This window comes from Mustela nigripes, chromosome 14 (assembly GCF_022355385.1).
Source record: "Mustela nigripes isolate SB6536 chromosome 14, MUSNIG.SB6536, whole genome shotgun sequence".
In the NCBI taxonomy this organism is placed as follows: Eukaryota; Metazoa; Chordata; class Mammalia; order Carnivora; family Mustelidae; genus Mustela; species Mustela nigripes.
In genome coordinates this window covers 105,964,607-105,978,062 of record NC_081570.1, presented here as the reverse complement: position 1 = coordinate 105,978,062, position 13,456 = coordinate 105,964,607, and the positions used below count along the sequence as shown (strand labels likewise).

General features: G+C 36.7%; 1 protein-coding gene across 6 annotated transcripts in view; it reads left to right on the top strand.

Annotated features, from left to right (window-relative positions):
- ARNT (aryl hydrocarbon receptor nuclear translocator) overlaps positions 1–13,456 on the top strand; it is a 71,553-nt gene that overhangs the window by 16,434 nt on the left and 41,663 nt on the right. For all 6 annotated transcript variants that reach the window (XM_059376061.1, XM_059376063.1, XM_059376064.1 and 3 more), the window contains 2 exons: positions 3,665–3,776; positions 11,846–11,890. In XM_059376061.1, coding sequence (XP_059232044.1) covers positions 3,665–3,776; positions 11,846–11,890 — 157 coding nt within the window. The remainder of the gene's footprint in view (positions 1–3,664; positions 3,777–11,845; positions 11,891–13,456) is intronic.

Here is a 13,456-nt window from a genome sequence, read left to right as displayed (position 1 = left end):
TGTTTTATTTTTTCTCTTTTCATTTCTGATATTGGTAGTTTTTTGTGTGTTTGTTTTTGTTTATGTTTTTCCTTGTCTTGCCATTTTGGGGATCTATTTAAAGAACTAGCTTTTGATTTTATTTTTTTTTAAGTATTTTTCTGTTTTCAAATTCATTGATTTATGTTGTCTATTCCTTCATTTTGTTTGCTTTGGGTTTATTTTGTTCTTTATCTAGGTGCTTGAAACAGCCATAGATGATTGACTTGACTTTTCCTTTATTCCAGTGTTAGCATTTTAGTGCTATAAAATTTTCTCTGAGTACAGTTTTTGCTGCATTTCACAAATTTTAACTATCTTGCATTTTAATTTGCATTGTAGTTCTGTTTTTTCTTAATTTCATTTGAGACTTCTGTTTTGACTCATTGATTACTTAGAAATGTGTCGTTTAGTGTCCAAGTGTTGGTGATTTTTCTGTTACCTGTTACTGAGTTCTAGTTTTATTCCCTTTTAGTTGGAGAATATAAGCTTTGATTTCATTCTTGTAAATTTGTTTAGGCTTGATGGTCCAGGATATATCTATCTTGGTTTATATTCTGGGGACACCTGAAAAGAAGGTATACCTGCTATTATGGGGTAGAGTCAGTAAATCTTAATTAGTTGGTTGAGGGTGTCATTGAGATCTTTTGTCTTTGCCGATTTTCTAATTGTTCTGTTAGTTGAATGAGGAATGTCAACGTCTTCAGCTACAATCATTTTCTTGTTTCTGTTTTATCGGTTTTTGTTTAACAGATATTTGCAGCTCTCTTGTTTAGTGCATAGCTGCCAAGTGTCTTCTTGGTGGCTTGCACATTATATAATGCGCTTTGTTTCTGGTCATTTTATTTGCTTTGGAATTTATCTGATTATTATTAATATAGCTACTCTTGCTTTTGTTTGGTAAGTGTTTATATGATGTATGTCTTTTCATCCTTTAACTTTCAACCTGTCTCTACTGTTACATATGAAGCAACTTGTAGACTGGGCCATATTGTTTTGTTTGTTCTGCTAATCTCTTTATATTAATTGGTATATTTAGACCATTTACATTTAATAAATTTTTTTATGTTAGGGCGTAAGTCTGCTGTTTTCTTTTTCATTTGTTTGTTTTGGTTTTTGCTTCTCTATATTTTTCTCTGCCTTCCTGTAGGTTATTTGAACTTTTTAAAAAGATTTTATTTATTTATTTATTTATTTATTTATTTGACAGAGAGAGAGAGATCACAAGTAGGCAGAGACAGGCAAAGAGAGAGGGGGAAGCAGACTCCCTGATAAGCAGAGAGCTGATTATGGGGCTCAGTCCCAGAACCCTGAGATCATGACTTCAGCCCAAGGCAGATGCTCAACCTATTGAGCCACCCAGGGGCCCCTTGAACATTTTTTAGAATTCCATTTTGAGGAGTGCTTGGCTGGCTCAGCTGGAAGAGTATGTGACTCTTGATATTGGGGTTGTGGGTTTGAGCCCCACATTGGGTGTAGGGATCACCAATATATTTATGTAAACCTTAAAAGAGTAAAATAAATAAAAGTAAAATCTTAAAAAGAATTGCATTTTGATTTATTTGTAATGTTTGCTGGTGTACCTCCTTGTATAGTTTTCCAGGTTATTGCTCCCCTTGTATAGCTTTCCAGGTAATTGCTGGAGTGGACATTGCATTATATATCATAATATCACAGTGTATGGGTGGTGTCATTTTACCACTTTAAGTGTTAACATCTTACCTCCCTTTATAATCCCCATTCGTAATTTAATTGTCATAAATATCTTCTCTGTATACATTCAGAAACATGTCAGACAGTGTTGTATTTTTTGCCTCTGCCAGCAAATGTAATTTAGAAAATTAAAAAAAAAAAAAGGAAAGCCTATGATTTTACCCATATTTTTGCATACTGTGTTTTTATTTCTTGATATGTATTGATGTGTTCCAAAATTCCTTGTTTTATAATTTCTTCCCTGTTTAGAGAATTTTGTTTAGCCATTTTTTAAGGATAGGTTTGCTGGTTGCAAGTTCTCCATAGTTTTAGGTCATCAGAGTGTGTTGATTTCCCCTTCACTCCTAAGTGATCTTTTCACTGGTTGCAGGATTCTGGGTTGACAGTACTTTTTTCCCCAAAACTTAAAAGCTATCATGCCACATTCTTTTTGCCTCCATGGTTTCAGATAAAACATCTGCTGTTTGAAATATTTTTCTTTTGTAGGTAAGGTGTCATTTTTCTCTAGCTACTTCCAAAACTTATCTTTAGTTTTTTAGACATTTGTGATCTGTGTTGGAATGCAATTCTTTAGGTTATGCTTTTGGAGTTTACTCAAATTCTTCAATCTGTAGGTTACATCTCTTGCCAAATTTGAGAAATTTTCAGACATCATTTTTCAGCTTTGCCCTCTTTCTCTTCTTTCCTAGTATTCTAATGTGTAATTTCTAGTGTTCTGCCTTCCATTTCACTGGTTCTTCTCTTTGTTCTCTCCATTCTGCTATTGAATCAATCTCCTTAACTTTTTATTTCAGTTATTTTTCACTTCTAAAATTTCTGTGTGATTCTTCTTTTTACCCCATTTCTTTGTTGAGACTGTTTCTTTGCTGAGGCTTTCAACTGTATTAATAATTACTGAAGCATTTTTATCATGACTTCTTTTAAAGTCTTTGTTAGATAATTCTAACATCTGTGTCATATCATTGTTATTTTTCATTCAGTTTGAGATCTTCTTGGTTCTTGGTATGATGAGTAGTTTTCTTTCTTAAAATTAAAGTTTGAATATTTTTGTATTTGAGTATTTTTGTACTGTGTGATATTGGATCTTTTTTTTTTTTTAATGATTTATTTGTGAGAGAGTGGGAGTGAGAGCAGGTGTGTACACAGGCAGGTGAGGCTGCAGACAAGAGGGAGAGGCAGGCTCCCCGCTGAGCAAGGACCCTAGGATCACGAGCTGAGCTGAAGGCAGATGCTTAACTAGCTGAGCCATCCAAGCATCCCAGATGCCTGGATCTTATTTAAACCTGTTTTAGCTGGCTTTCACTGATGCCTCTTTGGGAGAGGAAAGGAGAATATTGCTTTGTTATTGCTAGGTGGAGTTAGAATTCCATTTATTTTGGGTTCTATATTGCATGAGTAAAATGTATAAAACTGATTGTGTGTGTGTGTTTTAGATCAGCATTATGTCACTATCACAAGCTTTTAAAAGTGAAGGCTGCAGGGGCGCCTGGGTGGCTCAGTGGGTTAAGCCTCTGCCTTCAGCTCAGGTCATGATCTCAGGGTTCTGGGATCAAGTCCTGCATCGGGCTCTTTGCTTGGTGGGGGGCCTGCTTCCTCCTCTCTCTCTCTGCCTGCCTCTCTGCCTACTTGTGATCTCTCTCTGTCAAATAAATAAATAAAATCTTAAAAAAAGTGAAGGCTGCAGATAGAATATAGTACTCTCTCTTCCAAACTCTGTGAAGCAGGGGAAACTGAAGTACAGGGAATGTATGCTTTCACCAGTGTAAGAATTCAAGAAGAGCAATCTGGATATGAGCATTTGGGTTTTCTAGCAAGCCGCTGGGACTTCGTCTATACCTTGAGTCTTCTAGCAAACTCGGTGATGATGATGATTATCATTATCAGGAGAAAGGACTGTCTTTCTTACATGTATATTTCTATTTTTCTTTGATAGAAATGACATCAGATGTACCATCACTGGGTCCAGCCATTGCCTCAGGAAACCCTGGGCCTGGGATTCAAGGTGGAGGAGCCATTGTCCACAGGGCTATTAAGCGGCGACCAGGGTGAGTTTGGGTATTGTATCATGAATGGCTTTCCTACAAGCCAGCCTGATTTAATTAGTGGCTGAATCCTCTTTGCTATGCCCAGTCCTCTCATTTCAACTGTTTACTAACTACAGTGCTGTCAGATACCGCTCTTTAGTCCCTGGATTTTTTTCCTTATACAGAATTACTGTTTTTATCTAAGTTTCTTATATGCAGGTTTAAAAAAAAATTTTTTTAATTTTATTTTTTATTAAGATTTTTACTTTAATTACTGTATAATTAACATACAGAGTTATATTAGTTTCAGGTGTATAATACAGTGACTCAGCAATTCTATACATAATTACTACTCAGGTGCTCATCATGACAAATATACTCTTAATCCCCTTTACCTATTTAACCCATTCCCCCCCACCTTCCCTCTGATGTGCTTTATTTTATTTTATTTTATTTATTTATTTATTTAAAGATTTTATTTATTTATTTGATAGAGAGAGATCACAAGTAGATGGAAAGGCAGGCAGAGAGAGAGAGAGATGGAAGCAGGCTCCCTGCTGAGCAGAGAGCCCGATGCGGGACTCGATCCCAGGACCCTGAGATCATGACCTGAGCCGAAGGCAGCGGCTTAACCCACTGAGCCACCCAGGCGCCCTGATGTGCTTTATTTTAAATGAGTACCCTCAGTTAAAGTTTTTTTTTCTTTTAATAAGAGCATTTTAAAACAATTTTTTATTTTTTATAAACATATATTTTTATTTCCAGGGGTACAGGTCTGTGAATCGCCAGGTTTACACACTTCACAGCACTCAAAAGCACATACCCTCCCCAATGTCCATAACCCCACCCCCCTTCTCCCAATAAGAGCATTTCTTATTTGAAGCATGCTTTAGAATACATGGTTCTAAAAGGTATATGTAAAACAATCCATCCAAGAAAAATAGAATACATGTTTTCTTCAAGTACACACAGAACAAACCCCTGGTTAAATCACATAAAAAGTAGCATAACAAATACTACAAATTTAAGAGACCAAAATCATACCAAGTGTATTTTCCAACCACAATGGTACAAAACTAAAGATCAACAATAAAGGTGGAGAATGTGCAATGTAAATATGAAATATTTATTATGTAGAGTGCCTCGGTGGCTCAGTCATTAAGCATATGCCTTCAGCTCGGGTCGTGATCCCAGGACCCTCGGATAAAGCCCGGCATTGGGCTTCCTACTTGATAGGAAGCCTGCTTCTCCCTCTCATACTTCCCTGCTTGTGTTCCCTCTCTGGCTGTCTCTCTATCAAATAAATAAGATCTTAAAAAAAAAAATGTAATATGTGAAGAAAGACAACTATCATATGATCTCCCTGATATGAGGAAGTGGTGATACAACATGGAGGCTTAAGTGGGTAGAAGAAGAATAAATGAAACAAGATGGGATTGGGAGGGAGACAAACCATAAGTGACTCTTAATCTCACAAAACAAACTGAGGGTTGCCGGGGGGAGGGGGTTTGGGAGAAGGGGGTGGGATTATGGACATTGGGGAGGGTATGTGATTTGGTGAGTGCTGTGAAGTGTGTAAACCTGGTGATTCACAGACCTGTACCCCTGGGGATAAAAATATATGTTTATAAAAAATAAAAAATAAAAAAAAATGTAATATGTGAAAATTAAATAACACATTACTGCACAAGCAGTGGCCCAAATAAGAAATCAAACAGCAAGTCAAAATATGACTCAAAACAAAACAGTATTCTAAAACCTGTGGGATACAATGAAAACAGATGATAGAATGAAATTTATGCTATAAATGCCTATAAAAGGACTCAAATAAACAAGGTAACATTATAGCATAAGGAACTAGAAAATGAATAAATAGCTGACATCTAGTAGAGGAGGGAAATGACAAAGAAAAGTCAGAAATAAATAAGAGACCAGAATAAACAATAACATAACATTGAAAGTAGTGACGAGGGCTGCCTGGGTGGCTCAGTGGGTTAAGCCTCTGCCTTTGGCTCAAGTCATGTTCTCAGTGTCTTGGGATTGAGCCCTGCTTTGGGCTCCCTGCTCAGCAGAGAGTCTGCTTCCCCCTTTCTCTCTGCCTGCCTCTCTGCCTACTTGTGATCTCTCTTTCTCTGTATCAAATAACTAAATAAAGTCTTAAAAAAAAGAAAGTAGTGACCAGTTTTTACAAAAAAAAAAAAATTAGCAGTGCTTTAAATTAATTAAGAAAAAAAGGAGACTCAAAAATCAAAATGAGAACCAAAATGGAAGGGAAACAATACAATAGATAACCACAGAAATACATAGTGTGATAACAGATTACCATAATCATGTACTGACAAACCCGATAAAAAAGTAACTTCTTAAAAATGCACAAGTTACCAAGATTCAATCATGAATCTTGAATCTAAGAAGTAGAAAATATCCTTAAACCAATACATGAATGAAAGCCGAATTAGGTATCAAAAATTTCCCAGCACAAAAAACCGGGCACATGGCTTCATTGGCGAACCCCACAAAAATTTAAAAAATAATAATGACGATCTTTATCAGAATCTTACAATTAATGGAATAGAGAGATCACATTCACAGGCATTCCATGAGGCTAGTACTACCCTGATAAGAAAGCAGAACTAAAAGAGTGCAAGAACCTAGGAGTCTGCTTTGTCTCTGTATTGTTCCTCCAACTTTCTTTGACATCTATTTGATGTTTCTCCACCCTCTTGCAGGTGTCTTTAGTTCTAAAATAAGGCTCTTGTAGGCAGCATATAGTTGGGTCTTGTTTTTTTTTTTTAAGATTTTTTATTTATTTGTCAGAGTGAGCGCGCACAGGCAGACAGAGTGGCAGGCAGAGGCAGAGGGAGAAGCAGGCTCCCTGCTGAGCAAGGAGCCCGATGTGGGACTCAATCCCAGGACGCTGGGATCATGACCAGAGCCTAAGGCAGCTGCTTAACCAACTGAGCCACCCAGGCGTCCCTGGGTCTTGTTTTTTAATCCATTCTGATACCCTGTATCATCTGATTGGAATGTTAAGTCGATTTTCATTCGAAATAATCATTGATAAATATGTATTTATAACTATTTTATATTTTGTTATAGTTCTTTTGTTGTTTCTGGAGATTTTCCCTGATCCTTTCTTGTCTTTGTCACCTTTGGTCTCTGCTCTGCACTCATCAGTTTGATATTTCTTGCAGGCCTGGTTTAGTGGTCACAACCTCCTTTAATTTTTGTTTGGGGAACTCTTCTTTATCACTTCTCTTCTGAATGATAGCCTTGCTGGATAGAGAGTATTCTTGGCTGTAGATTTTTCCAGTCAACACTTCGAATATATCATGCCTCTCTTTTGGCTTGCGAAGTTTCTGTTGAGAAATCCTCTGTAGCCTTACAGGTTTTCCCTTGTAAGTTAAGGACTTCTTTTGTCTTGCTGCTTTTAAGATTTTTTTTATTAGTATAATTTGTGCATTACTCTTTTTTAAAGAGATTTGTTTATAAAGATTGATTTATTTAGGGGAGAGAGGGAGTGTGTGCGCATGGGGGGCAGAGCAGAGGGAGAGAATCTTCTCTGATGAGCTGTGAGCCTGATTCTGGGCTCCATCCCATGACCCATGGCTTGAGCTGAAACCAAGAGTAGGATGCCCAAGTGATTGAGCCACTGAGATGCCGCAAGTAAATAAATAAATCTTAAAAAAAAAAAAAAGGCCTGGGAGAATGGGTAGTATTTTGTCCACTTTTTTTGTTGTTGTTAAATTTCTCATTTTTTTTAAGATTTTACTTATTTGACAGACAGAGATCACAAGTAGGTAGAGAGGCAGGCTGAGAGAGGAGAAAGCAGGCTTCCCGCTGAGCAGAGCCCCCAAAGTGGGGCTCGATCCCAGGACCCTGGGATCCTGACGTGAGCCAAAGGCAGAGGCTTTAACCCATTGAGACACCCAGGCACCCTTTTGTTTTCTTTTTTAAAAATTACGTAGTTAAGGGGTACCTGCATGACTCAGTTGGTTGAGTGTCCAGATTGATTTCATCTTGAGTCGTGATCTTATGGTCATGAGATGGGGCTCCGCAATGGGCCTGAGCCTGCTTGAGATTCTCTGTTGTTTTTCTCTCTCTCCTCCCCCTGCTCACACATTCATGCTAGCTTTCTCTCTCTCTCTCAAAAAGAAAAATTCTGTAGCTAATATAGCTAATCTTTAATTTCACCAGCTAATAATAATGCAGGAGCCATCCTTGGGTTTATTTGGTAACATGAGTAACATACTAAGACTTGCTATGTGTCCAAGAGTTTTACACATTTTAATTCATTGTTTGATATGAATTTGGGGAGGTTGGTTTTAGAGTTCACTCTCTTAAACAACAATGTTATGGTTATGTATAATAGCAAACAATTAGAAGCACTATAAATTTCAAAATTAGAAGATTGGTTGAGTAAATTATAGTTATTTGAAATGGAATTCTATACAGCTATTGGAAGTGACAAGTATATATCAGTACAGAAAAATGTTCTCAGTATGTTGGGAGGTTACAGTTTTTGTAACATACTTCTCTGTCAGAAATAAATATGTGTAATGTGTGTGTAGCAAAACTGAAAGGATACTTAACTTACCAAATTTCTGGATGATGAGATTATGGAAACTTGTTTTTATTTTCAGATTTTCTAAAATGAATAGGTATTATTGGTAATCAGGAAAATATATTAAAAGTAGTAATATGTATTCTTTTATTTATTTTTAATTTCATTTATTTTTTAATTTAAACCTGTTAATTAACATGTAATGTATTACTGGTTTCAGAGGGAGAAGTCAGTCATTCATCAGTCTTATACCCAGTGTTCATTACATCACATGTCCTCCTTAGTGTCCATCACCCAGTTACCCCATTCTCCCACTCCTCAACCCTCCAGCAACCCTCAGTTTGTTTCCTATGTTTAAGAGTATCTTATGGCTTGTCTCCCTCTGTGATTTCATCTTGTTTTATTTTTTCCTCCCTTCCCCAATGATCCTGTTTTGTTTCTTAAATTCCACATATCAGTGAGATCATATGATAATTATCTTTTTCTGATTGACTTATTTGACTTAGCTTAATACCGTCTAGTTCCATTTACATCATTGCAAATGCTTGCTTTTTTTTTTTTTTTTTTTTGGTGGCTGCATAATACTCTATTGTACATATATACCACATCTTTATTCATTCATCTATCGACGGACATCTGGGTTCTTTCCATAGTTTGGCTGTTTGTGGACATTGCTGCTATAAACATTGGGGTGCAAGTGCCCCTTTGGATCACTACATTTGTATCTTAGCACCCAGTAATGCAATTGCTGGGTAGTCGTAGGGTAGCTCTATTTTCACCTTTTTGAGGAACCTCCATACTGTTTTCCAGAGTGGCTGCACCAGCTTGCAGTCCCACAAACAGTTTAAGAGGATTCCCTCTTCTCCATGTCCTCGCCAACATCTGTCATCTCCTGACTCATTGATTGTAGCCATTCTGACTGGTGTGAGGTGGTTCTCTCATTGTGGTTTTTGATTTGTGTTGTCCCGATGCTGAGCGGTGTTGAGCATTTTTTCATGTGTCAGTTGGCCATTTGTGTGTCTTTGAAGAAATATCTGTTCATGTCTTCTGCCCATTTCTTGATTGGATTATTTGTTCTTTGGGTGTTAAGTTTGATAAGTTCTTTATAGATTATGAACACTATCCCTTTATCTGGTATGTCATTTGCAGATATTTTCTCCCATTTGTTGTCTGTCTTTTGGTTTTGTCCACTGTTTCTTTGCTGTGCAAAAGCTTTTTATTTTGATGAAGTCCCAATAGTTCATTTTTGCATTTGTTTCCCTTGCCTTTGGAGATGGGTCTAGCAAGAATTTGCTATGGCCAAGGTCACAGAGGTTGTTGCCTGTATTCTTCTCTGGGATTTTGATGGATTCCTGTCTCACGTTTAGCTCTTTCATCTGTTTTGAGTTCATTTTTGTGTATGGTATACGGAACGGTCCAGTTTCATTCTGCATGTGGCTGTCCAATTTTCCCAGCACCATTTCTTGAAGAGACTGTCTTTTTTCCATTGGATATTCTTTCCTGTTTTGTCAGAGATCAGTTGACCATAGAATTGAGGGTCCATTTCTGGGCTCTCTTATTCTGTTCCATTGATCTATGTGTCTGTTTTTGCACCACTACCATACTGTCTTGATGATTACAGTTTTGCAATAGAGCTTGAGGTCCAGAATTGTGATGCCACAGTTTGATTTTCTTTTTCAACATTCCTTTGGCTATTTGGGGTCTTTTCTGGTTCCATACAAATTTTAGGATTATTTTTTCCAGGTCTGTGAAGAAAGTTGATGGTATTTTGATAGGGATTGCATTGAATGTATAGATTGCTCTAGGTAGCATCGACATTTTAACAATTTTTTTCTTCCAGTCCCTGAGAATGGAACATTTTTCCATTTCTTGGTGTCTTTCTCAGTTTCTTTTATGAGTGTTCTATAGTTTTCTGAGTACAGATCACTTGCCTCTTAGGTTAGTTTTATTCCCAGGTATTTTATAGTTTGGGTGCAACTCTAAGTGGGATTGACTCCTTAAAAGAATATACATTCTTTTATTTTTTTATTTTATTTATTTTTTAAAAAGATTTTATTTATTTATTTATTTATTTGACAGGCAGAGATCACAATTAGGCAGAGAGGCAGGCAGAGAGAGAGAGAGAGAGAGAGAGAGAGAGAGAGAGGAGGAAGCAGGCTCCCTGCCAAGCAAAGAGCCTGATGTGGGGCTCAATCCCAGGACACTAGAATCAGGACCTGAGCCGAAGGCAGAAGCTTTAACCCACTGAGCCACCCAGGCACCCAAGAATACACATTCTTTTAAATAAAGACTGGAAAATAGAAAGAAAGAAGAATAGCGATAATCTTACTACCCCATCATCTCCTATACGTTTTTTAGTATAATTTCTTCATTCTTTATATGTAGATCTTCTTAGTAGTTGTAATCTGTAATTATACAGTTTTTTATAGCCTGGTCTTTCCACCTAACCATCTGTAACCTTTTTTTCATATTGTTAAATATTTTATAAAAGCATGATTTTTAAGTTACATAAAGGGATGTACTCAGTTCCTATTTTGGGATATTTAAGTTGTTTTAAAGATTTTGCTGTTATATGTAATGCTCAGTGAATATCTTTGTACATAAATTTTTTTTTCTCTTTTTAGTCTTTTTTTTAGGGTAGTTTCTTAGAAATGGAGTTACCAGGTGAATTTTGACTAGTAATTAGGGGGCTACAGGGAGGAAGAGGAATGAACATTTTCAGGATTGACGCTGTGTACTTCATATGTAATCCATTTAGAGACTCATAATGTTAGGTTATAAGGCTAGTAGAGATGCCAAGAGTGATCACTGGGATGAGGTGGTAATATTTTGGTTCAGTAGAGTAGAGATTAATAGGAGGTTGGCCTACCTTGTTACCTATAATCTTCCCTAATATTCCCTAATCCCCTGAATATGCTAAATGTCTTATAGCATATTGCTTATGCTCCTCACATGGTGCTTTCCTATTCTCATTTGTTTTGTATTTATTTTGTATTTGTCTGCGTAGAGAGTCCCGAGAGTAAGTCTCTTATTTTTCCTCTCATCTAGCAAGTCTTTAATGTAGCATATGCTACATGTTTATTAGATGTGTGATGTAAAGAATCATTGATTAGTAACCTTATGAGATCTTACATTGGTCTCTTTTGTAACATCACTGTTTTGGAATATGTTTCAGAAGTCTAGTAACATAGCTTAGACTATAGAATTGAAAAATGGACCTGACTTAATAATTTTTTTATTTTCATTTTTGAGTGGATTCCTGTTTCTTTGGTAGAGGTTGTACTCTGATATAAAATTTTGCCAAAGGTGGACTGCCAACTTAGGAAAATGTTAGGTAGCACAGACTCTTTTGATTGCCCAGTTTGGTAAAAGGGGGAAGTCACATATCTTCATTTGACTTCTGTCCACTTCCTGTTTTCCTTCTTCCATTTGGGTGGGTGTTCAGATAACTTGTGGGTTGAGAATTTTTAATGTCTTACTGTTCTGTGTCAATGAGCTTATAATATTTATTGTTGGCTTTACCCAGGTTGGATTTTGATGATGAAGGAGAAGGGAACAGTAAATTTTTGAGGTAAGATTTTAAATTTTTTTCTCTAGATTTCTGATATTAAGAATTAGTTCATGATCTTTATATTTCTGACTTGCAATATTTTTGTCCTTAGGCCTGAGGTAAGTGCTTTATCCAAAACTAAAGTTTCCTATTATATTATACTTCCTAAAGTTTTCAAACATTTTTTTAATGGTTCTAGTGAAGAGAGGGCAGAGAATTTCCAAAACCCTCTGTTACAGTTAATTGCTGTGTGGTTTAAAAACAACAATTTATTATTTCTCAAAATGCTGTGGATTGACTGGATGGTTATTTTGTTTTCTTCGTGGTCTTTTATCCTTAAGGAGGTCAGACTGAGTTTCTTTATTATTTATTTTTTTTTTAAAGATTTTATTTATTTGTTTATTTGACAGAGATCACAAGTAGGCAGAGAGGCAGGCAGAGAGAAGGGAAGGGAAGCCGACTTCCCGCTGAGCAGAGAGCTCGATGCGAGGCTCGATCCCAGAACCCCAGGATCATGACCTGAGCTGAAGGCAGAGGCCTTAACGCACTGATCCACTCAGGCTCCCCAGACTGAGTTTCTTTATATGCCAGTGTCTACAATCTGAAGGGCAAGTCCCATTCTAAATGCTTATCAAGCCTCTGCTTTGTATTGACATTTGCTAGTTTCCATTGGCTAAAGCAAATTTTATGTCCAAGTCCTGAGTCACTGTGTTAGGAAGCTAAGGTGTAATTCATTGGGGGGTCATTAATGTACTTTTCATACTTTCTCATACCTGTTGACTTCTACAGAGCAAGAATTAGAAATTGTATCCTTGAATGATGAATCTTCTGGAGTACTGAAAATGGACTTTTTGATACATTGATGGAGGAGTTCTTTCAGAGAAGGGAAATATTTATTCCTGTTAAAGACCCATTATTTGGCTTTGTTTCTAAGTAAGGAAAACAGTAAGAGTCAAAGAAAGGAAGATAATGTTGACTGGAACCTGCCATTTTTCCTTTGCAAAGTTGAAAATATTACCTAGGTGGGTCTACGTTGTTGAGTAACAAATATTTAATAAAGAAGCCCTATTTAAAAAAAGCCATTATTTTATTATATGAATGTCCAGATTTGATTTGTCTTATTAACTAGATCTTAAAAAGTAATATATTTTGGGATGCCTGGGTGGCTCAGTTGGTAGGACAACTGCTTTCGGCTCAGGTCATGATCCCAGAGTCCCGGGATCGAGTCCCACATCAGGCTCCCAGCTCCATGGGGAGTCTTCTCCCTCTGACCTTCTCCCCTCTCATGCTCTTTCTCACTGCCTCTCTCTCAAATAAATAAATATCTTTTTTAAAAAAAAAGTAATATATTTTATAAGTTTTTAAATAGTGCGAAGTTATGTGTAGTTCAGGCCTGTTTTCCTTTCTACTTTAGACCCTTCCCCTTAGACAACTACAGTTTCCAGTTTATTGAGTATCCTTCAGAAATATTCAGTACATAGATAAGTATATTAAAATGTATATGTGTTACATACATTCATAATGTCCTCGGTTTTTGTTTTTGCATGGAGGATGTCTATATTGTAAATTCCTTGCCGTTGTTTAGTT